General features: G+C 47.0%; 1 protein-coding gene across 1 annotated transcript in view; it reads left to right on the top strand.

Annotated features, from left to right (window-relative positions):
• ROR1 (receptor tyrosine kinase like orphan receptor 1) overlaps nt 1–26,338 on the top strand; it is a 178,038-nt gene that overhangs the window by 99,792 nt on the left and 51,908 nt on the right. The window contains exon 2 of the mRNA XM_075424307.1: nt 20,119–20,190. Within this exon, the coding sequence (XP_075280422.1) occupies nt 20,119–20,190 (72 nt within the window). The remainder of the gene's footprint in view (nt 1–20,118; nt 20,191–26,338) is intronic.

Here is a 26,338-nt window from a genome sequence, read left to right as displayed (position 1 = left end):
TATTATGTTCACAGTAAATCTTTTAAAAGTTGAATACATTTGAAGATTTTCAGTTTAAAATTTTGCCAACTAGCATTACGAGAATTTCACCCCAAAATAAGCTCATTATGAAGGATTCCAAAATACCCCGTGCTCCAAAGGTGCAGTGTTACAAAGCAAAGTTATAAATCATCTTTGCTGTGAAACAAGGGTGCCGGGTATCGCTATGGCGGACTCGGTGCCTGGGCTGCGCAGGGCTTTCCGCAGTCATTACTGATTAAGCTTAAAGATCAGGCAGTTGGCACACGAGATGCGTGATCTGGGCCGCAGGGTTTTTGTTGGTCTTCAACTAAATCTTCTTTGTTTATGTTTTGCAATTATCACTCAGCCTTTTGGACCTGTTTTTACTGTTTTTTTTTCCCCCCCTCTCTTTATATGACTTATGTGCAATTACTATTTTTATGCTTATTCTTTGTATCACTCACCACATTTCTGAACATATAGAATAATATAAGCATAGAATTGGGTTGGAAGGGACCTTAAAGCTCATCTGGTTCCAACCCCCCTGCCATGGGCAGGGACATCTCCCACCAGCCCAGGGTGCTCAGAGCTCCATCCAACCTGGCCTTGAGCACTGCCAGGGAGGGGGCAGCCACAGCTTCTCTGGGCAGCCTGGGCCAGGGCCTCACCACCCTCATGGGGAAGAATTTCTTCCTAATATCTCATCTAAATCTGCCCTCTGTTAGTTTGGAGCCGTTCCCCCTTGTCCTATCCCTACACGCCCTGTGAAAAGCCCCTCTCCACCCTTCCTGTAGCCCCTCCAGGCACTGGCAGCTGCTCTAAGGTCCCCCCGGAGCCTTCTCTTCTCCAGGCTGACCAGCCCCAGCTCCCTCAGCCTGTCCTCACAGGAGAGGAGCTCCAGCCCTCGGATCATCTCCGTGGCCTCCTCTGGCCCCGTTCCAACACATCCCTGTCCTTCCTATGCTGGGGGCTCCAGAGCTGGACGCAGGACTCCAGGTGGGGTCTCACAAGAGCGGAGTAAAGGGGCAGAATCACCTACCTCACCCTGCTGGCCACGCTGCTCTCGATGCAGCCCAGGATACGGTTGGCTTTTCTGGGCTGCAAGCGCACATAAGAGATATATAGAGATATGATAGGTATATGAGATATAGAGATATGCAATAGGAAAGGCAGACAGAAATGCTGGCTGGCTTGCCCTGCGATTAGAGTACATACTCCTAATAGCTTGTGGCAGTCACTGTTTGTACAGTCAGATTGGTAAAGTACCGTGGGACTACGGAGGGAAATTTTAAGGCATTTTTCTGCAACTACAGCTGCTGTATCAGTCCTTCAGAAGTGTGTTTTGAGATGTAGGCTTGTATTCCAGCTTAGCATACGAGCACCTGAGCTATTTTTAGGTGAGCCGACCATACGTGAAAGGCTGGTCCAGTTTGCAACAGGGGCCAAGGCTTTGTGTCTGCTCTCTTTTCCACACCTGTGGGTAAACTGCCCTCATAGGTCTCACTTGGAGGTTTTATATCTAGAAGTCTTTTTCACTTGCTCACCTAAATGTGGCGTCCACAGATGTAAGGTTTACTTGGTGTAAGAACTGCTTGCGCGGATGTAGAAACCGGATTCACAGCTCCTGAAGAGTGTTACCTCCAAGGTGATTATAGTCAGACAGAGCTGGGCAGGTACTCTTGATGAAATTGCAGTTTCGCAATGGATCTCGTCTCCATTTTCTCCTAGGTGCCATTTTTATGTAATCTTCTATTTCTGATGGTGTTTGCCGTTTTATGACCCTTTCAAAGCCAGAGAGTCAATGATTAGAGAGACAGCCAAGGTGCAGGGGACACATAGCGTTGAAGAAGCGATCCTTCTCGAGCCATGTCTCTGCTGGTTCCCTCCAAACAGTGTGCTGGTCCTTTCTCCATAGGCTGCTCTGTTTATTTGGAAGATTATTTTTCAAGGTTTGACTTTGTCTCTTCTTCCCCCTCCCTCGGTGTTTTTTAAAGAAAAACTGCCTGTGTCTAGGGTTTTTCAGAAACTGTGCCGTGCGACTTAATGCATGCTTTGTTACAAATCTTCCCTTTCTGTCCCACCAGCTGTCTCTGCTCCAGGAGTACACAGAGAAGAGACGAAAAACCTTCAGTCCAGTGTCTGCTTTTTCTTATTTCAGTTCAGTGTCTGCTTTTTCTTAAGGACCTTATTATTTTAGTGTGAAGATGAGCACAAGGAAATAGTCTTCACAATTGCTCTTGTACAACAGCTCCCTATGTTTGAAACGACTTCCTTAAACCCAACCTTCTTTCCTCCTTTCTGGACCACAAAGAATACCATATTTTCCCTTCTCTTTCTGCAGTAATGCCATGTATTTCTCCTGTCAGAGCTGAGTGGAAGGAGTTGTTCAGTGGTGAAGTAAAGCACCGTTTCTGCTCCCGTTTGTATCAAACCCTGTGCCTCCCTTAGCCTGGGTAGAACTGTGGATATCCTTATGGTCCCACCACTGTACGCCTTCAAGCCAGTCTTAGCGTTTGCAAAGAACGGGACTTTGAATTATGGTTCCCTGAAACTGAGGTAATGAAAGCAGAGTCTTTAAGAGGATAAATGGTTTTGGGCTGCTAATCAAATAGTGTGGAGCTCTAATAGTGCTGGGTATACGCTAGCTGCTGGAAATCTAGTTTAGTTGTCTGAAGGGAGATTTCCTTCATTCCTGTCCTTCCACGTTCACCTTTTGAAGAACATGAATGTTTGTGTATAAAAGGTCATTAGGGGCTGACTTACTGCTTAAATAACAGCACCTTGTGTCATTTTTCACATAATAACCAGGACGGAGCACAGCACCATTTAAAAGGCAACTTGAGCCATGCTGCTAAATGTTAACTGACAGCCTAGTAAAAACAAAAGTCTTCATTTTTCTCATTTGTCTGCTTTCTAACCAGGCAGAAACTGCGCAGAACGCTCTTATTAGATCTCCAAGCATGCAACGCGGAGAAATCCTTGGATTCTAAAATTGCTGAGTACACACAAACGGTGCCACAGTGTCCTCGCCCCGTGCCAAAGCAAATCTCTGAGTTATGTAATTCTTCTCCTCAGTGTCTGAGTTGGGTAAAACGTTCAGCATGTCAAAGTTGCGTGTAAGAGCACATAATCTGTAGGGTCCTGCAGTTTGCCAAGGTGCCACCGGTAAACGCTGTGGCATTGGATTTTACACAGCCCTCCGGAGCGGGGCTGGCCGTCCCAGGAGTGCCCTCCGTCAGTGTCTGCGGCTGGTTTCTAGTAAGGTGGTTCTACATGACATGAACGTTGTGTTTTTTAGGTCAAGTCAGACCTTACGGGCCAGAGAATGCCAAGTTCATGTGCCAACCCTGTTTAGCCCAGGAGGTGTCCAAGAAAGCTCCAAGCCAACAATCAAAGTCAAGGGGCCGCAAGCCCCTGCCACACGACCAGATACAGATTCCAGGTCAATCAGCCCTGGCCTTATTTTACATCTGCAGGCTGCGAGAATGCCGATTATTTGGGTTGCCTGTATTTTGGTAAGGTGACTGGTGGCTGCAGAGCAGGGCTTTTCCCTCTCCTGAATTACGATATACCTAGCATGTGCAAATAGACACTGAATTTACCTAAAGCCTGGGCCAAGATGAAGTGGCCTTCAGTAGATTGGGTGCAGATGAAAGGGACTGTGAGAGAATTTTAGCTGCTTATCTAATGCAGACAGCGTGTGATGGTTTAGGAGGGCTTTCAAACAGTTTCTAGCTCTTTCTTTGCTTTTACTTAACTTGCTTTATTTTCATTGCTTGTAACTTGCAGAGCAGTTGTGAGCTAATAGCTTTGTTAAGGCACTTTTCATCCACTTGTGCAGCTTTCAAAAGTGCTCAGCGTTTCCTAATTCAATAGCAGCTTTACTGTTGACTTCAGTGGAAGCACAAGTGAGACCAAGTGCCTCTTGAGAAACCACATAGGTTTCCTTTCCCCGGCTTTTTCTCTCTTTGGCTCTTAGTTGTAGAATAACGATAGCAGCAGCATCAAGTGATAAGTTAAATTTTCAGCGTGTCCCTCGATTTCTGTGATTGATCGCAGTGTTACTAGGCAGTCCTTTCGATGGGGCGGCAGTAGGGGTGCGGAACATACAGGTATTAATTAGCTGTTAAGAGTTAATTGTTAAGGAAAAGTCCCTACTCAAATCCAACATGTCCCTTTGCGTTTCTCTTCTCTAATTCTGCTTGTTGGTTTTGCTCTGCGTTGAACTGCTCGGTGTAGGGGAATCTCCTGCTTCCTGTGGTGACCTCTGCCTAGCCTGGCTCTTTGCCTTCATCGGTGATGCTTGCTACCGCTGGGACTTTCTTCTCAACCCAGTACATGAGAAGCTAGTTCCACCACCCTGTTCTCTGCTGATTTCCAAGTATTATGAAGTATTTTTCTATTTATTTATTTGAAAAGTAAACCCACCTGCACTGCTTTACATAAATACATGCTGAGATCTCCAAGACTCCTGTGTCTGCAGCGCAGTGTTTATCCACTTGGAGCAGAGATCAAGTTCTCCTTGCCTGGCACAACGTCAAGCATAATGGCACTAAGTAAGCCAAATCCTGAAAGCTTTGGGCAGTCCTTTATTTATCCTTGTTGGTCAGAGCTCCCTTGACCACAGTGGGAACCCTCTCAGACCTGGGAAGCAATGTACAGATATGGACAGGAGCCTTCAGCAGAAGAGCTCACAGCAATACATGCAGAGCTGGCGGGGTGTGAGGCATCCCTGACCCCAGAAGCTCAGTTGTGCTGATGTCCAGAGGTTTGCCAGAAAAATAAATCAGCTTTTTGGTTGTGAGAAACCGTCGGTCTGTCTCAGGTGCCATGGTGTGTGCCACACAGTGTATAAATGCAGTGATTATACAGCTTGTCTTTTCCCCCAACACACTTTAAGGTCTCTAGATATAAAGGGAGACCTTTTGCAAGAGTCAGCTAGAAGATGCACAGGCACCTCATCCTGTTCACCACCTCTGTCTTCTCTCATCCCTGGGAAGAAAGGTTCTGTCTTTGGGCCAATATAAAGTGTGCAGGATATAAGGATGACAGGCTCGTCTCTCATGCCATTTATGAAGGGGGTTTGCTGCATGTTTAAACCCAGTAAAATGGTCAGAGAAGTTTGGTTTCTCTCTTGAAAGGCGATGCTGGGAAGTGCAATGTCCAGGTATGACAGAAGACTGGTTCTGCTTGTCCTTGCTCTTCAGTAGGCGTGCGCAGACAGGAGCTCTGTCCCCTAACGTCGTGTATTTCTACGTTAGTCTCCTGAATCCAGATGCCCTCCTGCAAGACACATTAGTCCTCGTTTCTGTCCCTGTGCTTCAGCTTTACATCAGTATAAAGCTGCACACAAATGCACAAGTGTATTTAATAACTAATTCCATCCTGGAAGGGGTATAACAGAGGTTCTGCTCATCAATGGAAATAATAATTCCATTCATTGCTTTGGATATGACAGTGCAGTTGCTAAAATTCCAGGCTGACACTGTTGTTGAAGGGCTCAGGTAGAAGTGAATGAAGTTTGGTGCAAGAACTCCTTGTTTTCAACCAATTTGAGCTTGAAGGAGCAGCAACAAAGCTTTGATTAGTAAAAACGTCCACAGTGTTTGTCTGCATCAGTCACGCAATTGAAATGCCCTTTCTTGGTAGTCAGAGCTTCCAGCCACCAGGCAGGACTTCAGGTTCCTCATCGTCTCACGGGACTTCGTAACCGCTTTGTTCACCAGGGAGTGGCCTGAGCAGGTATTTACCCCGATGGTTCACGTCACGTCTGTTTTCCATCCCTGCATGCAGTGTAGCTCCTGGATTCCCGGTGTCGGGGAACACTGGGGAGTAACACCTCACCCCAGATAGTGTCCAAGGCGTTTGGATGCCTGCCTGCCCCTGGCTGCCCTTAAAGCCCATGTCCAGAGCTGTGCGTGCCGCTGCCTGGTACATCAGCAAGCGGTTCGGCTTCTTAAAACAGAACGCCCCAAGGAGAACAAAACGATGTCGATCACCACGGGAAATGCTTCTCAGTGAACATCGTGCTGTCATTTCTCATCACCGGTGAGATGTTTGGGATCTCCTGTCTGTGGTGCGATGTTGGGTGTGCAAGAATTTGTATCTGAATCCAAAATCTGTATCTGCTTAGTTGTGTGTGCACGCGTGTGAGTCCGTGCACATATGTATGTGTGTATGTATGAAATGGTTTCAGAGCTTTAAGCCAGTAATGCAAGGAAACCCAAAATCACAGGGCATGATTTGCTCTGAGGTTTGGAGAGAACCACATCTTCTGAGAACTCCTGCCTTTGGCATACCAAGCCTGGGCATTTCAAGCAAGACACAATTTGCTGAGAAATGTGGTGAAAAAAGACACTTTCACATGATTGATATTTATGGTTTGTGTGTGTTTGCACTGAGAGACAGGAGGATGCTCAGTGCCAGCTCAATGGCCCTAAGTGCAGCAGAAGTAATTCAATCACTTTACCCAGGCTCTACCTCTCTGTTGAATCCGGTTCTGGTCTGTTCACGTCGTTTTGTGACTACACCTCCTGTTGCAGGTCATTTTTATCCCACCTTTGTCATAAATCGAGAGCATTTTCAGTTTGGATTCCTTTGAGAATGGTGAGATTTGCCCCACTCGCAGGCTTAGGAGTCACCTGAAGTTCACGGTCCCTCCAGGCTGAGTTGTTAACGTCCCGGAGGAGGACTGGCATGGAGAGACCGCTCGCAGGGAGAGAGAGAAATTCAGTCCTTCAGCTCCTGGAGCTGCCGAGAGGGTTACTGCGTCTGGGGTTGTGCTTTCTGTGGCAGGGGGGTTTGGCTGCTGGGAGCTGGACTGAGATCACCAACTGTAATGTCGTTATCAAATCAGGTAACCCACCAGAAAATCTCTGCTTCTGTTACACCCCTTCTGAGACTTTAATAGCTAAATTTTTAACAGATTCTTGTAATGCTATAATCTGTTATCCCTGGCCTTATGTAAACAGCATGACTAACAGCAGCACACAGACCCGCTGTCAAAGTCAATTAGTTTGGGAATCTGGGCAAGAAAATACACAACTTAGCAGTGTGGTGTTTCAGGAGGGTTAAAGACGTGCAGAAACCTGAGACAGCATCCAAAATCATTAACTGATACTGGATTTTCCAGATATCTCAGTAAAGTCTGGATTAGGTTCAAATATTCCTCGAGCATCCATGTGTTAAATAATGGAAAGTTCTTAGTCTTGTACAGCCACCGGGTGAGGAGTTTGATTATTTCAACACCGTAATTTAAACTAGACAGGTGGTAGATTGTGATATTTGACCAGAATCACGAAAAGGAGAAGGTAGTCTGCCAGAATGAAAACAAAGTGTTTCCAGTATCTTTCTCATATCACTGGTGGAGTGTTTGGACTTTGCGCAATCAATGCTGCGTATCTCTCAGACAGGAACCCTCCTCCCAGAACTGCAGCCACCTCTCAAGAGACCCAAATAGCTGTTGCGCGTGGGCACTCTCCCTCATGTGTTGAGAAGCCCCTTTGCTTTGGTTTGGTGAAATGGAGTCCTGTGCAAGAGGGCCAGAGCTGAGGAGTGGGACAAAACAGAGGGTGTGGGTCCTGGCGTAGTGAGGAGGGGACCTGTGAATGAGCTTTGGGAGACTTGAAAAATTAAACAGCAGAAAAATTTGGCTTGACCATAAGGATTGGTTTGGGAACTGATTACAGATGAGTGGAGAAAATTTGGCAGAGCAGTCTGCAAATGCTAGATACAAAACTAATGAGAAGGCTATGGGATGTTCTACGTTCTGCTTTTCCCAGTGTCACGTTTGCTTCGAAACCTTCAAGGAGAAACTGTGTTTTCCTTTACTTACTCTTAAATAGTCTGTACAAAATACTTCAAGTGTGTCTGGATGCTATCAGAGCTGACGAATGTTAATGAACCCACTAGTCAAATTTAGCCCTGTAATAAGTATGTGCTCATTTGAACTCAGCAGAATCTGTGCACTCAGGCTTACTTTGGCAGACACTCGCTCTTATCACCTGCTGAGCTTGATATTACTGCTGTCCTTTGGCCTGAAGAAGAAGGAATTAGGAATGGCAATCAAAGCTTTTGCACAGCTGTGTGGTTTGCAGCTACTAGGCAAGCCGTTGGTCCGCTGGAGCTTCATCTGGATGTGCTGTGCTCAGCGTGTTTATTTGGACTGCCCTGCCTTGCAGAGAAACCCTATATCCATTTCCAAGCTAACTAGTTCCTTAAAGTATGGCAGTTGCCACGACTTTGAAACGTGATCTCTGTAGATCTGCAGTAGCGTTACATCAAATGCCTCGCTTCTTGTTTGTTGAGCTAATAAAAAAATCATCAGTGGTTTATCCTTCCATGAGGCTTCAGCGGCTGCAAAAGCAGTTAAGCCCGAACAAGCCAGCTTTGCCCTGCTCCTGGTGATTTCCTATTGTACAGGCTATTAACTTTTAGAGACTCTGTGTTTTTTTTTTGTGGCAAAGCCATTACGGGGTCATGAAGACTACAGACATTTGTACTTCTGGGTGCAATTAAGACGAAGGCTTGCTAACCCTGAGTTGTGCTGTTTAGAAGCGGCTCTTCTGCGCCAACCGTTTCCTTAGTCCTGGCTGTGCTTGGGAAAGTGCGTAAGGATTGATGCACAGTTTAAGGATTCAGGAGGGTGACTTTGTTGAACCTTTGGGTTTGGTGCCCGCTGTGAAGCTGCCAGCGCGAGGCTCGCGGTGCTGAGGTCTGCATGCCCGTGGTGGGGTGTTCCATAGCCCCTGGAAGCGTGTGCGATTCTGCGTCTGTTGAAATCATGAGGAATCTGGTACAAGAGCATGCTTAAGCCACTGATGAAACAATCTGAAGATCCCCCAAAAAGTAGCAATGAAAATGAATTTGGTTCTATTGTTAAGTTTGCATTTAATTTTTGTGAATGTCAGAGGTTATCAGAATACAGGAGATCCTGATGAACCTTGGATTCAGGAAACTTTCCTATGGTAAATGAGTTGTAACTGTGGCTAAATCGGTACTCTAACTCATTCCAGCAATGAAGGGATTAAAAATAAACCTCTGAAGCATTGATGTAAGCCTTTTGTGCAGACTAATTGCCTATATAATTGCTTTTGTTAGCTAGCGGGTGGACAGCCCTGATCTGGAGCCCTACAAGGGCAGGACAAGGATGGCTGTGCCTGCATCGTGTCACCGTGGTGTCTGAAACCCAACGCGGAGCCATGAAAAGGGAGTTCAGTCTTCACCTCTGAGAGACCTTGCCCTCTCTTGAGGCTGCTAATAAACGTAAATTAGCTGGAGGGTCTTGGTTTGGTTTTGGTCTCTCGAGGCTGCTGCGCCTGCATGCGCCGGAGATGGAGGGGTCTGGGTCGGGATCTGCCTCCCGGCGCTTCCCTCCGTGCTCCCAGCTGAGACCTGAGCTAAGCCCAGTGCTCCATGCGCACGCTGATCTGTTCTTACTTGCAAGTGTTGTCTGGTTGACTTCAAGGAAAATTTTAAAAAACAGCCTTTTAGCAGAAGAAATTAAATTTTAAATCTGCCTTCTAAAATGTGCAGGCTCTAAGCCTGTCTGAGATCAGGCTTGTGTGGGTTTAGACTGGGCTGTAAGTTCCTCTTGAACAATCAATGTAGCTCAGTCCTGACTTGGCCAAAGCATCCAGCTCTGGCATCAGTTAAATATTTACATTCCCCCCTTTTTATATAAATTGTGCTCTATTAGCATATGTTTCACAGTGTATCCTTGTGTTTCAGCCTCTTTATAAATTTGGCAGTTTGTACATTAATCAACATCAACCCATGTAAAATGCTAGGCATGAGGCTGAAGCCGTCAAACGGGCAACATTTACTGTTCCATCATACGCAGCCAATAAGTCATGTTGCAATGTATGCCTTGTACCAAGAGGATATGGTATAAAATGGAGCGTGTTTACACTGGGGAGACTTCTGTGTATTTAAGAAGTAATTGTTTCAGGACCGTTCATTAATTCATGAGCTGACATGGGTACGTTTTTCCTCACTGCAACAAAAATAATTAGCGAGCTCAAAAAATAGTAATGAATTTGCACATGGCAGACTTCTACTGTAATTTTCTTCGCAAGTTATAAGGGTTTAATTGTAGATTGCTAGTAGCCTTATCCATTTCAATAATTTCTGGCCCTCAAGTGCCGAGGTGCAAGGAGTTACGGTGTGCTGCGATTTATGGGGGATGTAAATGATTTCTTGTTTGCCCTCCCTGTACTTGGCTGGGTTTGCCGCCTTTAAAGCTTTTGTGGGTGAATTTAGTGCAGTGGCACTGATGGAAGCCAGGGACAAGGAAGCAGGTGCAATGCAAAGCCCTGTCCAGGCACTTCATCCGTCGTCTGCAGACACTTCTGTCCCAGCCCTGCGCTTGTGGGTGCTGCTCAGTCCTCTGTTTTGCGAGAGAAATAAATGGGAACCTGTGGGGAGGCTGTGTCAGTAGAGGGGCAGGCCCCCAAAATGCTTGTGTGGGGCATGGGTGCCTTCAGGGAAGCAAGCTTCCGTAGGAGGCGCGGGCTGGGGGGTACAGGTCGCTCAGAGTCACAAGGACCTTTCAGCTTTGCGAGAGAGCCTTTTCTCTCTGCTTGGAGGAATCTCGCTGCTCTCTAGACTGAGGACCTTTTTGGGGGTGTTGTTAGGGAAGTCCCCATCTGAGGCAGCTCAGATGTTGCCACTACAGTGTTCCCCCCCAAAAGTGCTTAACAGAGGACGGTGCCTCCTCCCGTTCCTCCCTGGATCCTTCCTCACCATTCCTGGTGTTGAAACGTCTTCACCTAACAGTGCCTCCAGACATCTTTCTCTGCGTCCTTGCCCTCTTGATACTGTGGTGGGTTTTTGTGACTCCGCTGTTTCTTGCCGCGTCCTCTTGCCCCAGACCAGCCACCCAATAATCTCTTGATGCTGCTGTTAGATTTTTGCCGTTCTTCTGTTGCAGTCATTCAGTTTGCTGTGTGCGGTTCCCACTTCCACTTTCTCTTCTGTCTTTCCACCAGTCTGAGGTACTCAGAAGAGAATAGCTTAGGGCATGGAAAAAAATCCGGTATTATCTCAGGTACATTGGAGAGATGGGATATTTGTATTTATTACGCAAATTCTTCCGCCTTTGTAGGTCTGCGTGACAAACAGCTGTGCTGTGCTCCCTTCCAGGGTTCCAACTACTGAAGAACAACCAGACTCTCTGAGTCTCTCTGTCCAATAAAACCTGCCTTTATGGGCAAGAAAATGGTGTGTTCCTCCAACACCTTGCTTCCACATACCTTGTGTTTCAGATTGTGCAGAGTATAAATAGTTCTTCCTAGAAAAAGCACTGAGGGATGTTCAGAGGCTGCCAGCTTTAGCGAGATGGACATGTTCCTCCTGGATCCTTGTCTCGGCACTGCCAGCAGAGTCAGGACAGTTCAAGGTACCAGTCACTTGTCTACAAAGTGCTTTTGCTTCACATGAGCTTGGTAGCCCAACCTTTATTTTTTTTTCTAGATTTGCCCCTGCTTCCTTGGCAGCAGAGGTGGAGGTCCCGTGAGTTTGTGCAGTGCGGGGTCGTGCCCGGTCCACCCGAGCCATGGCGTTCCCCGGAACGCCGGGCAGAGCGTTTGCTGTGCGGGGCTCACGCGCCTGAGGCTCGCGTCTGGTCGACGTGCGTTGAAGTGCCATTGTAGCCACATTTCTGCAGTTTGTAAGCACAAAGGCTCAACTGTGAGCTATGAAACGCTGGCGTTCGGCCAACTGCCCATTTCTTTTCTTCAATCCCTGTCATTAAAGCTGTGGGTTGCTCCAGGGTGTAGTGTTTTGCTCTTCTTAAGTGGAACTGTTAACGACCCAATTTAGAGCAATGTAAAGTGCACCCAGATTCCACAGTGACTTCTAAATCCGTATAACATTAATGATAATCTGTAATTAATAGCTGCAATCAAAAGGAATTGTAGTTCAGTAATTAGAAATTTAGGATTAAAGTATTAGCATATAAAAAAGGCCTCTTAACAACCTCTTCTTCCAAGATCCCGTGGAAGAAAACAGATTTTAACTGATACGACCTTCACCGAAGACCAAGTTACGAAAAATATTGCAGTCAGCCCTGACTTGTGTAGTCATTAGACTACTGCCAGAACATTCAAAGGTTCTTTAAGAGTTTGCAGGTATTCAGTGTGTAGAAATCACGTAATTTTCTGATGATATTGCCTGCTGATATTCCAGAGCACATCTTCAGAACGATGTGTTTGAGAATAAGCTATAATGCCCCCAGGAGGTCTTTTGGGGTGCGTATTGCTGGTGTCCTGTACGTACAGGAAACCCCAGTGACTGCCCACCCTTGAGCCAAAAGCTTCCCTGGTGTATCCTCATGAAAGAGAGCAGATCTGCAAGAAGAGGGAAGGCAGAGGTGTCAGGTGCACGCAGCGCTCTTGGCTTCCTGCCCTGTAATCAGAAACAGGGCACCAGGATTCTTTCTGATGATGCATCGTAAATGGGCTGATCCTCCAATTTATCTGCAGCCCTCGGGAGCTCGAGGCACTTCGAAAGACTCCCAGGTAGAGAGGCCGTTGGTTGCGTACGTGCTAATGAAAGTGCCAGTAGCAGTGATGAGGTGCTCAGATAGATGGCATAGGCTGTGGTGTAGATGAAGTTCCTAACAGTTTCCAGTCCTGCACTAAATTAAATCATCCTGCTGCACGGCTCACTTTTGAAGCTGAAAATTAACGTATTGTATGTTTGAAATCCACAGAACTCAAAGTGTTCGTTGGTGTTGAAAATTTCCCTATCGAATGCCAATTATTAACCTACCCCAGGCTATCAGTAATGATATACTACAGATAAATAACAAGTAGATATGCGTGAAAGTATTACGTTCTAACAGTGTGAGGAAAATTAACCATTTGAAAGTTACCAGCATCATGCAATGTCATCTCTGCCCCATCTGTGTGGAGTGGCCTGGAGAGCTCCAGCGGGTCCTTCGCCAGCAGAAAGCGCGGTTTCCGACCCAGCGCTGGCAGCAGTTGTGAACTCTGCCGGAATCGCCTGGTGAACTCTGCCTCTCGGATCTGCCTGCGCGAGGTTTTGGCAGAACCAGCTTCGCCTTTGCTTTTTCAGCCATCGAGTAACCAGGTGGAGTAAAGCTAACTAGTTAACGTAGAGCATTTGAAGGAGAAAGGCCATCGTGCAGCAGTTCATCGTGCTTACCAAACAGGTCCTCAGTTAAGGTCTGTTCTCCGGCAGTTTTCATTGTGTGTAGTTTGTAGGCTCTTCTCTTTCAAAATATTCAAAATGACAGTACAAAGGCCAACAGCTTCACCCGAACATGCAAGGTTGAGTCTTTTTGCGGGAACATGTTTGTGACGTGGGCTGTGTTTGCTGGAGGCTATGTATACACTGTATTTTTTACACTTCGTTGTGTAATGGCATCCTGGGGTGCATTAGGAGGAGTGTGGCCAGTAGGTCAAGGGAGGTTCTCCTTCCCCTCTACACTGCCCTAGTGAGGCCTCATCTGGAGTACTGTGTCCAGTTCTGGGCTCCCCAGTTCAAGAAAGATGAGGAGCTACTGGAGAGAGTCCAGCGGAAGGCTACAAGGATGATGAGGGGACTGGAGCATCTCTCCTACAAGGAGAGGCTGAGGGAGCTGGGCTTGTTCAGCCTGGAGAAGAGAAGGCTGAGAGGGGACCTAATAAATGTTTATACATATCTGCAGGGTGGGGGTCAGGAGGATGGGGCCAGACTCTTTTCAGTGGTGCCCAGCGACAGGACAAGGGGCAACGGGCACAAACTGGAGCAGGGGAAGTTCCATCTGAACATGAGGAAGAACTTCTTCCCTCTGAGGGTGACGGAGCCCTGGCCCAGGCTGCCCAGGGAGGTTGTGGAGTCTCCTGCTCTGGAGATACTCCAGACCCACCTGGACAAGGTCCTGTGCAGCCTGCTCTGGGTGACCCTGCTTCGGCATGGGGTTGAGCTGGGTGACCCACAGAGGTCCCTTCCAACCCTGAACATTCTGTGATTCTGATTCTGTGATTCTGTGTAAATGCTATGGAATTGCTATAGTCATAACTAATGAATGAAAGGCTTGCCGTTGCCCTGTGGTGTTGCATACGATTAAAGGCAGTACGTTCTCCCCGAGAGACACCTGCCTGACTTGAAGAGCAGAAATGCTCTCAACAATTTCCTGTCTTCCTGCAGTTTTGCCTCATTCAGCTGATTGAAGTATTTATGATTTCCGCCTGCTTTTGAAACACAAGAACTGTATAATGCAGACATGTCTGCTGACACGCAGAGATACTGATGTCATGAAAAGAAAATCCTTTCACACATTAAAGGCAGAAGCAAAATTTGAGGCCTAGATTATGGAAATTTCCGGCCTGTGCCTGTGTCTTTACACAGACAAGAAAATTAGTAAATGATAGGCCATATCCATTACAGTCTGCAGAAAGTATGTCTAGATTTCCTTCAGCACCTCCCGGGTGGGCTGTGGGCAGGCTGGTAACTGGCTGGTGGCAAGCCGTGGTATCTGGGGAGATCGGATGAAAATGTGTGGGGAACTTACAGAGGATCAGCGAAACAGAAAGCGCAAAAGGCAGAAAAGGGGAGATGAGGGAGAGAGATACGACTGAGAAGAAAAACAGCCGCGAGGCAGATCTGTGGGAAGATCCTGGAAGAGATCAGTCAGGTAGGAACTAGACAGAGAGAAAGATGAAGCGTCGGTCTGGAATGTGCAGAAAAGCAAAAAGTACTGAGCACTTAGTATAATTAGTTTTTTTTTCTCGAAGTCTGTATAACTTTATCTATGATTCCTGCTTTCCCAATTAATATTCGAGTAGGATAGCGAAGGAGTCTGTTCTCTGGAGATTTTTATTCCCCCCTTGAAGGGGCACCGGTGTTTCTGGTAGATCTATGTTGTAAAATGTTCATCGGTGATTTGGCCAAAATAGTTGTGCCCGACTCTGCTGTGAAGTTATCCTGCCTTGACCCTCCTGACAGCGTGGGACAGTGCCCGGTTGGTATCTGTACTCGTGTCTTGCCCAATCTTGTTTTTAGTGTCTCCTGAAATTGGGGTTTTATCACTTCCTTAGGCAGATTCCGTCATAGGATAACAAATCTCACTTGGGGTAGGCTTTCTACGCCGTTTCAGAAAGAAATTCGCAAGTGGAAAACTTCGTTTTTTTATTTAGTTTAAACATTCATTTTAGAAGTTTATCTTAATACTCGACTTCTTGGTTGCTCTAAATACCTCCTCGGTCTTTTTGCTGTTTTGGGTGTTCTGCAGTGAGATCTGAATGACTTATGTTGCAGTCACATTCATATCTGTATCAGAAAAGCTTGCTTGCTCCTGATTATATCTATAATTATATAATTAGGTTCTATAATTAGGGTATGGAATGACCCGCTGGTGTGATGTAAAGTAAGACGGCGGATGCCCATTAAGAAGACACTTTTAATTTTTTGTTTGCGTGTTTGCGCCAGACAAGTCTTCCGCCTTAAAAAGATGTGTTCCTGCAAGACCTGGGATTTCCAGCTCTGCACTCTTCTACGGGACACGTACACCCTACGCTTAGCGGCCGTACGGACCTCGTGCGTTGCTCGTAGAGCCTCGCAGGCAGAGCAGCCACATTCTTAGACTTCCTTTGCTCTCTGCTTTGTTTCTCTGTAGCAGATTTATTCCCCATTAAAATCTTCAATCATTTCTGGGTTCGATGTCATCTTGGTTATCTGCCTTCTTCCTGTTTTGACTTATATTCTCTTTACTTCTCGTTACAAAAGCATCACACAGAGATATTAATTGGCCCGGGCAGGGGGCCTGGATCTTCTCCTCTTCGGTTCCGTGGCCAGGGGACGGGGCTGCCCCGTCCGTTTGACGGTCTGGAGCCCTGACAGTACAAACACTGGAGCACTGAGTAATGGTTGCTTCTGGTGAGAAAATGAGACAGTAGTGTGTGCCTGTGATAAGAACTAGCTCTGTAGTTTTTCTTCAGAGGCAGATTTTTGTAAACCTTATTGAAGTTTATTTAATCACAAAGGCTTTAGAAGGACTGACTTGTGTGAAATTCACTCTACGCTTATGCAATATGGTAATAAAATCCGACGTTAGCCAACTTCTCTGTGGGGAGTGTATTTGAATACGCTTTACTTGGCTTTTCACAGGGCTTATAATTGACTGTTGTGATTTCTCATTAACTTAAGACCAGCGTTTCTTAATAGTGATAGAGATTTGAACAGATACTTATCTTTCTGGTGTTAAGGGTAAGATTCGTCATTCACCTGGAATGATCTCATCTGGAAATAAAATCTTAACGGGATAATGGTTCTCTCTGTGGATCGCATTTCTCAGGTTGACTTTTGTTCAAAACAAATCTTACTGCTCAAATAGTTAAAGCAAGGCATACGAGGGCATTTTTAACAAGTAAGGATTAATTTTTAAACACCTCATTTGAAATCCAGTGGCAATATTAAGGTGATTTTTTTCTTTTCTCTTTTTTTTAATGGTGAGAGCAAACGGGCAAGCCTCTTTCAGTGCCCCAAATTTAAGTCGCTGTGTGTAAATCCTGTGTATGGGATTTACAGAATCCTGCATAGGGGAGCAGTTGGTCAGTGGGAGTTTAAAGGTCGGGTGTGTGAGTGAAGCCAGTGGACAGTCCTTGATGAGCGGAGTGATGGATGCTGAGCGGTGCTCCCTGGTCTTCTCCGGGCCACGGGTGGAATAGCTGTAGGCTTCTTGCATTCAATGTCACCTTCTTGGTGCTCCAGCTCTTTAACTCGCTAGCACACGGTGAGTCCCAAATGGGAAAGAAGTCCGACTCATGCCCAGGCTGTTTTTTAAAACCCATTTTGCTCCCAGAGGCAGTGACTGAGCGAGGCAGATCGAGCAGGAGTGGGAGGTGAGTTTGGTTCCAGGGGAGGAACGAGTTTGCTCAGACAAGGCTTTGATCATTCTCCCATCCTTGACTCATCTCTCTCCACGGGCTGACTGGGAGCTCACCTTCCAACAGAGCAGGCTTTCGGATTTGGCCTGAAGGTAATAACATAGGTTTTCCAAGGAGAGGTATCGCTGCTCTCACTTGCGCACACAGCAATCCTAAGTCATTGCAGTTAAAAATTAAATCCATGCATGTCTTGTGGACTTCTCCTCTGGGATACTTTTGTTTTCTGCATTAACTTTGAATCAAAGGTATGTTCCCAAGCTGTGTAACTACTCTGCATATTCCTTTCAGTCCAATAAAATGTTTACTAAGGGTACAGTAATATGTTGCTCTCAAATTGGAGCTTTAATTCAGGAATATCAGAAAATTATGAGTTACCAGCCTGGAAAACTATCTCAGTCATAGTAAAGTTTGGTCTTCTGGTGGGGTTTCTTCTGTAGATCAGGTGATGGATGTCTGCTTTGTGAGATTTACGGTCCTGTTTTCAAAGCCTGCTTAAGAAAACATTAATATGATCACTCTGGAGTTTGAAATAGCAAAATATTATATTTGATCATAGTATTATTAGTACTTGTTCTTTCATTTTGTTTAATGTGTGTTTGAATATGGTTTATTTGTGGCGTCTTAATAGTAGACTATTTCCAGGTGAACAAAAGTAATATTACCTGCAGAAAATACATTGTCAAATGCAAAGCTTGAATGTGTGAGCAGTGTGCATGATGTAACCTATTGCCCGAGGGTTTGAGCAGGGCGCTGGGGCCGTAAGAGACGAACCTGTTTGGTCTCAACAGGAGGTGTGAGAGGCAACGGCACCTCAGGTCCCTCCCTCGGAGGGGTTTCCTCCCAGGTCTACAGGAGCTGCTGCGTTTGTTGGGTAGGAGGGTTGGAAAGGCAAGGGCCCTGGGGAGGCGGAGGAGTTGGAGCCTCCCAGCCTTTGGTACCAGCCTGACACTGACCAAGTCCTGGCCAGCTTTTGCCCTCTGGTTGTTTGTCACCTACCCCACATCTCAGCTTTAGCTTCAGAGCAAACCCACCGACCCCAATGTCGGCTGCTTGCAAGGTCGTGGTCACCATGCAGGTGGTATTAGCACTGGATCCGTTTTGTTCTCCTTAAACCTTGCAGGTCTTTCAGCCACGTGGTCCCTAACATTTGGGTTAGGTAAGAAGCTCAACTGTTAAAAAATAAAAACCGAAGAGGGGTGGATACAGTGGGCCGAAATCTCAGCTTGTCTAAACAGGGGTCTTTGCTGACTGCAGAGCAATGCCACTTTACATGGGCTCAGGATCTGTCCCCAGCAGCGGGTCTCTGCCCTGCATATCTGCGCAGGCCAGGGGCCGTGTTTGTAGGTGAGTTATAATGCCTTCAAATTCCGTGTTTACATTGGAAATGCTTGACAGAGTCTTAAATAAGCACTGCTACCAGGTGGGCTTTTAAGAAAGACGATATTTATAAGAAGTGTAGTGGCTGTATCTGAACTTAACAGCTTCGTGCGTGTGTATGACTTTATGTTTACAATTTTCTCATGATGTTTTTACTGAAATAGAATAGTTGCTAACTGGTCAAAGAAACGCAGAACATTTTGCATATCATTGCACTGCCACAGTTTTACGAGTGAAGTTGCTTTGTGGTTAAAAGATGTCTGGGAACAAACTACAGGGATGGTGTCAGAATAAAACCAGTACACTTCAAAATATTCCTGTTCTCATCTGGGATCTCGCTGATGCTCAGCATCCCGGCTCTGCCCTCGCTGTGCACCTCTGGGGCGGCGTGGAATCACCCGGCACCGGGGGTCCAGTGAGTTGCAGGATCGGGCCACAGCTGTTAATTTGTAGTCAGTCTTTTTAGCATCTCGCTCAGGTTGGGTGCTGACACATGGAGCGCTGCTTGGTTTAAATTCACTCCTGCTTTTGGTGCCGTAGCGCTCCTGTCCAGCATCGCTTTCCTGCTTCTCAAGGCCAGGTTTCCTGGGGCTGGGTGGACACAGGGAATTAGGAGGTGCACTGCATTTCCGCGCCGTGTAGCGCGTGTGCACACCCCTGCGTCCCCGCCTTCCCACCATCCCTCACTAAATCTCATAGAAGCATAGAATCATAGAATGGTTTGGGTTGGAAGCAACCTTAAAGATCATCTGGTTCCAGCCCCCTTGCCATGAGCAGGGACATCTCCCACCAGACCCGGTTGCTCAGAGCTCCATCCAACCTGGCCTTGAACACTAATCCCTGGGGGTTGGCTCCAAAAGCTGTCCTTCCTGGATGCCTGAAGAGCCTCACAAGGCGCATGCTGTTACAAGGGGACAGAAGTTCCCCCCGCAGCAGGTGACGATGGGTTTATGCTGCTGAACGTGGTTCTGCAAAGACCTGGGGGGGCCAGCAAACATCTCGTCATGGATACTGCACCCGGCCACCGTGGCCCGTTGGGATGTGGCAAGTGCCACGACAGCAGTTACACACCAGAGTCCTTACATGGGTGTTGGATGAAATCATTGATGTTCAGACGCGGGGAGGTGTTTTACCGTCGCCTATAGCTGGGGCTGGAGCTGTGCTGGCAGTTCCCTTAACACCATCCGCCGTACAACTTACTGTTGGCATGTTAAATAAAAGGTAAACATACAAATGAAGCCGAAGGTCACCATTCAACTTTTTCTTGAAAAGGAAAAAAAGCATCATAGCAATGCGAAAATGCTACTGGTGATCAGAACAGTCTTTCCAGCCCGTGTTTACGTGGCTCGTAGGAGGATTTTTCATACAAGTCGCCCTGTTAACTTCAGTGCATAAACTGTGTCTCTTCTTGTGCACATGGGTTTGCAGGATTAAAATCGCTTGTAAATGTTAATGGATAACATGCTCAGCAACCTCATAGCGTTTGTGTTTTTCTTAGCTGTAGTGCTGCGGAGTCATTCTACCTCTATAAAACTTTAGTCCCACTTGTATTTAGGTGGGCTAAATACATCTCCAAGATCGGCTGCGTAATTAACACAAGGTCTCGCAGTGACAGCGTTGCAGAACAAACGCCAGCGCTGGCCCTGTGCCTTTTTCCGCTTCGCTGCTTCTGCTGCCCATATGACTCAGCCTGCCAACGCAGAGCATCGAGTGCATTTGAATAGCTGCTGCTCTTCAAATAATTTTATTACTGTGACAGTGACTTTATAAATGCCTCTTACTCTCCTGATGATACAGAACCAATATATTAACAGCATCTTTTTGTTTTCTCTCTGTTTTTTCCTTCCAGGAGCAAATTCATCAGTTGTGGCCGATTTCATGCCTACATCATCATGGAACATCTCAAGTGAATTAGATAAAGGTAAGTGGACAATAAAAAAATAGAAAGATGTGAAATCAGATCTAAAAATCTCAGTTCTTCTTCTTGACTTGGCCAAATCAGCAAGCAAAGGGGTGAGGGGCATTGAAGATAAACCTCGTTTGCCTTGTGAACATTTGACCTTTAATTATGTGTGGTTCTGTGATTTCTGGAGAATGCTGTGTTCATTTCTTGTACCAGTAAAATGTTCCACATGGTAAAAGTATTTCAAGATGTGAGTTCTGCTGGTTTATGAACTGGCTGACATTTTCTCTGGTGGATCTCAGGTTTTGAGCTCAAAGTGAAATAGCATCAGGCAGTCGGTTTGCCTCGATGTGTTTTATTATGAAATTTTGAGGCTTTAAATTAATAGAGGGGGAAAATACATTTGCAGGTGGCAGTTATGTCTGATTTGGAGCTTTCCAAAGGATAGATATTGTGAAAAAAGGGATGTATTTCTCATTCCCCTAAATTTTGTAAATGATGCACGACCAATTATTTAAGCCAAATTGCTTAGCGTCCTCTAGCCTTTACGGCAAGGCAATGGCCTGCAGCTCCTGAGTCAGCCTGGTCTTTGAAATGTTTCTAACGCAGCGTTTGCAGCGGAGGATGCTGTTAGCCACACTAACGGTGCAATTTGCCAACCGCTCTTTTCATTTGCTTAGAACTTCGCCAGCCATTAACTATTTAAACTGAAATTTCCCATAGTGGAGTCCTGCCACAGATGGCTCTTCCAAATGTTTTTGTCTGTATTTTGGTAATGTTTTTTGTGAACATATGTTCATAACATTTTATGTTTAAGCATAAACATGTTTTCTGTGCTGAAGTTTGAAGAGAACATGTAGTTCTGGGTACTTTGAGGCGAGGTTGGCTCTTTCTTGTCTGCCTTCCCACCAGGGACGGAGCAGGAGTTTCTGGTGATCCAGGACATGCTGGAGAAGACAAAAGTCAAAGGGCTTGAGCTTGCTGGTGGGAAATGGAGAAAAGCATGTAGTCATTAAGCAGAGAATTCCCAATTTATAGCAAATTGCTGAAAGAAGGCGTTGACAGAATGGATGCCGTATCCCACTGCAGTGATTCGTCCAGGTGCCCATGGCAGGTCTGCAGGCTCGGGCTGTGCACAGGGAACGTCCCGGAGCTGCGGAGAAGTGAGGGCCATGGTTCCCCCAAACAGTGGTTCTTTATGTGTTTGACATCTTTGGTTGGTTGTTCCAAAAGTAAGAAATAAATAAGTGGCCTAGAAAAAGTGAACAGCCACAAAGCCAAATGCTCAGAAATTATGAAATGCCAGAGAGAAGGCAGTCGGACAGTCGTAATTCAGGCCTCTTACAATATCCTTGGCAGGCAACCCTTACTAACCCACAGGGTAGGTTTTTCTCTAGGAACCCACCCCATGCTCGCAGGAGGAGACAGTCACACTTTGTTGAAGTGGGGGAAATGTTTTTTGCACATGATCATCAGTGATATATTCTTTGTTCTTCCCTGTGAGCCCAAGGGTTTAATTGGTAAAGCGCCGATAGTTTGCTACGTATTGCAGGGAAAGCTGCGTGCCTCCAGCTGAAACCTAGGTGGAGGGCAAGGTATGGAAGAGATATTGAAGATCATGTAATTTTACAGTAGATGGTATTTGATCTGTGCTGAAAAACAGCCCCCAGTAGCTTCTTTGTTGTTCTTCCTAATGGGAGGTTTTGTGTAGACTGGTTTTTTGTGCCCAGGGTGATTTTTAACCCTTATTTTGGTTAGCCTTGCTCTCAGCTGGTAGTTCAAATGCTCCTTTTTTTCAGTACCACGTGCCCTAGGTGAGCACTCTCAAAGCCTTGGTTTCATTGTCATAGCTAGGAGACAGGGAAAGGAGCCTGGTGGCCGCACAGACTGCCTGCCTCCTTCGACGTCTGCTTGCTTCAAAATACTCCCCACACCGGGTCGCGTCGGCCGGGGTTCTGCTATCCCCCCCAGCTGCCAGCGTGCCGGCTCCGTCGGAAAGCAGCAGCTCCAGAGCCAGCAGAGTGAAACCTGGGGCGGCTGCCAGCGTCCTGGGCGTTGAGGCACCTTACTGCTCGAAGCGAAGCTCCAGCGCCGAGCCTGGCCTCTACGTTAGTAATTAACCCGTTCTCCGCGTTACTTCCGTGGCACCTGTTCCTGAGCGATATTGTCAGAAACAGGTAAAATGAAATTTCACGCCTCTAATCCACCTGGAATGCAGCAATTACCACTCGTTGGGCTGAATCCCGCATTCCTGGGGGATTACCGGCCCCTTTGCTCGCTCTGATTAGCATTTAGACTGCTGTAAGCTTACACGCCTAAACATGGATTTACATATGTGATTAAAATGCCCAAAACGCTTAGTCAGAGGGGCGGATTCTCCGAGTGTGCCTGCAAGCAAAGTGACGCGCGCACGTTTTGTCTTGTCGAAGAGAGAAGCAGGAGCTTTAATGTGGGAGCGACTGGTTCTACTAAAGGTCTTTGAAGCTCTCGCCTGTAGAAAGCCAAATATACTGCAGCGCACGCCGACTCGGTGGGTTGAAACCTCAGAGGAGAAAATCAGGCGTGCGCTTCGTTTCCATTTCTTCTGCAAACAAGCATTGCAAGAAATCAACATCCACTTGTCTTGGCTGGAGTCAGCCACGAGGTCACGCAGGCGTCCCCGTAAAACTCATTTTAAAGCCTATTAAGTTCACCACATGAAAGTGGTTTGCAGCCAAATTTCCCAATTAAGTGGCTGTCCGCGTTAAGTGGCTCTAACTCTACCTGCTGCCTTTTGGAAGCGAGCATCGCTTCCTCAGATACATCTCCTGTGCTCGGGAAGGAGGAGCAGCTCCTGGTCTTGCGAAACAATGTTCTGCGTTTTGAAATAATTACTTAATATGGTGCTATGCCTAGCTCGGTGAGTTCTGCAGTGATTATCTTACAACTGAGCCCCATTCAGGCTTCAATTTTTATTAAATAAGCTAAATCGACAGCATTAAACAGTTGCCTGTTTATTCTTTTTAACAGGAAATGAATTTAAAAGAGACGCAGCCACCCGTGAAGAGCTGTTGAAAGCAACGATTGATGGGAGGGAGGAGGTGGTTTCTCACCAAAACCTTAAAAAAACAAACAAACTGTGCATAGAAAATAAAAAATAATCACTTTTAAAATAGGAGAAATTTAGCTATGAGCATTTCTCTCTCTTTTCCAACTGGTAAATCATGGTGTGCAGAGGGAATGCAGTGAGGGAAAAAGAGAAATGAAAATGCGATCCCATAAATACTTGATTTTATAAGGAGAAATGAATGAACTTCAGGGCAGAAAGAGGGGTCTGGCGGTAGGAAAAGGGCCGTCTCAGAGCGCTGGTGGTAGGATGTGAGGCCTTTCACCCCCGGGCTGCTAGCAGAGATGTCCCTCGGGCCGGGGGAGCCTGCGGCTGCCCGGCGGGCACCGTAGCTCGCTGCTTCGCTCCGAGAAGTCCTCCTTCAGGTGTGCTCCTCGTGGCCCCATGGCACCAAGCGCTCGCCACGGCGCGGCCCTTCGCTCTTGGTGGCTTCAAGCCATTTCCTTGCCTGGACATCATTTGACATCAGCTACGACAATAGGTGCTACCTGAGGCAAAACGAAAAGGCCGGATGAAACTGGGAGTAAGTGGAGTTCACGAGGCTGCTCTGCCCTGGCGCCGGCTTTTAGGGTCCGTGCTCCGTTCTTTAATGCGACTCTTTTTTAGGGTGTGCCAGCAGGCGAGGGGGCAAGGCAAGCAACCCTGAGCATTTTTTAATCTTCTTTTCTTCCTGTTGTTTAAGACACTCTGGTTTCTCATTTCTCCCAGCCTCCCTTCTTTCCCCTTACACCACGGGACAAGCTGCTGCTCCAGCGCTTTGTCTGAGAAAGCTTCCGATTTACCGTGAGCTCTTCTTTTCCCTGATCCTTATTGAAAAAGGTGAAGAGCCCTTCATTCGGCTGCTTCCCTTCCACAGAAACGATTGTGGCAGGGTGGCTTTTCCTTCTGTCAGATGTTGGTTTATTTACAAAGAAATAGATAGGCTTGAATTTGAATGAGAGCCTATTTACATCTGGTACAGTAGAGGAATTGTTTGGGAACTCCTCATCCTTAGGCAAAGATAATATTGGAGTCTTTGCCAAGAAAGAGTCAGCTTTGAAATATTATTTTAACTGTGAGTAGGATTCAACTTCAGTGGACGTTCACTCTGCAGGACTGCGAATGGAGCGATGCCATCGCTGCAGCGTCCCCTGATCAGGTCCTCCCGGTCCCCCCTGCCCACCTGCAGCCTCCTCGGGAGCTCGTTTCGTCGCGGCAGCTCCCTGGCCACGCACGGGGATGTGTCCTGGCCGTGGCTGAGCCGGAGCTGAGGACGCCGGTGCTGGGGTGCAGCGTGTTACCTCGTTGCTGGTACCTCCTCCTCCCAGGAGCTCTCCGCTTCATTTCCAAAGAAAAACTATTAGTGTGAGTTTTTGCAGATACTGCCTATTTTCCTTTCCCTTTCATGGCCCATCTGCTTTGGCAAAGTTAGAATGATTCGGGGCTTGGGACCCCATTTCGTTGCAAGGCATCCACGATCCCCAGCCCGGGCTTTGAGCTCCCCACCGCTCACAGCCTCTCTGCGTGGCACAGACCTTGCGGTCACTGCTGCGGGAGCGCGTAGCAGTCTCATGGAGCTCCAGGAGTCATACGAGCTCCGCTTGTCCAGCGGAGAGCTACGAGGATGGTGAGGGGACTGGAACATCTCCCCTACGAGGAGAGGTTGAGGGAACTGGGCTTGTTCAGCCTGAAGAAGAGAAGGCTGCGAGGGGACCTTATAAATGCTTACAAATATCTGCAGGGTGGGTGTCAGGAGGATGGGGCCAGACTCTTTCCAGTGGTGCCCAGCGACAGGACAAGGGGCAATGGGCACAAACTGAGGCACAGGAAGTTCCATCTGAACATGAGGAAGAACTTCTTCCCTCTGAGGGTGACGGAGCCCTGGCCCAGGCTGCCCAGGGAGGTTGTGGAGTCTCCTTCTCTGGAGATATTCAAGACCCGCCTGGACAAGGTCCTGTGCAGCTTGCTGTAGGTGACCCTGCTTCGGCAGGGGGTTGGACTGGATGACCCACAGAGGTCCCTTCCAACCCCTACTATTCTGTGATTCTGTGAAAGCAAACCATGACAAAGCTCCCTGGAGAGCTTGGCAGCAAGAGTCAGGGTTTTACAAAATGCACCCCAAAGCACGCAGTGGTTTAAGGTTAAGCTGGGATTTACCCTGAAGTATTCAATGGCTTATCAGTACAAGGATCACCTATAGCAAGCATCACTCCCCTGGGACGGTCTGGGGATCCAGAGCAGAAAATAACCGTGGAAGGCCGAAACGGGGGATGGGAGAGCTGCGGTATTTGCTCCACTACCCTGTCCGTGGGACTACGTGCCATTAACTTCGTGGAGATCCTTGTGCAGGGTGGGCCGGCTGGCAGCGACAGCACAGGGGAGGCTGCAGGGCGCAGCAGGGGCTGCAGGACATCCCGGTGGGTGCAGCCACGCTGCCGATGGACCCGTCGGGTCTGGGGGCTTCCCCAGGGGCAAATTCAGGCTAAAGCTGTCACCTTGGCAAGGCTTTCCCTGCAGGGATATGACCTGGCTACGAGTTCTTACAGGGGAAATCTTTCTGATGTCTCGGGGGGAATTTGACTCTTAGGCAAACTACATCTTAAAAAACATAAACAAAACCAAACGTGGACAAAACCAGGTGGAGCGAGGCCTCCTGACTTGGCCCCCCGTTCTTTAGAGATTTCCAGATTTTCTTTTGAAATCACTGGATGTGAATTTGATACGTGTGGTGAAAGGGGAAGAATTACAGCTTTCAGATTCATGCACAATTTACCTTTTTATTTTCCTTTATTATCTGGGGGATATTCGGTAAATCAAGCTCCCCCGATGGGGCTCAGGATTCTGATTCTATTTGTGGGGTCCCGTTAGTAGCGAGGCAGTAAATTACTGCTGCTTTGTTTGAAAATTTTTTTAGCCACAGTACATTAGCTCCTTTTGTTTGCTTTTCCACTGACGGAGTGTACGTTTTTATTTGAGAATTTGTGTTTCTTGAATGTCTCATTTATAAATAATACAGGGTGTGAAATTTGAAGGTCACAGAACACAACCTGAAAAAGAAACCACCCTGAGTGACGTTGGGCA

This window comes from Opisthocomus hoazin, chromosome 6 (assembly GCF_030867145.1).
Source record: "Opisthocomus hoazin isolate bOpiHoa1 chromosome 6, bOpiHoa1.hap1, whole genome shotgun sequence".
Taxonomy (NCBI): domain Eukaryota; kingdom Metazoa; phylum Chordata; class Aves; order Opisthocomiformes; family Opisthocomidae; genus Opisthocomus; species Opisthocomus hoazin.
This window is presented reverse-complemented; position numbering and strand designations above follow the sequence as displayed.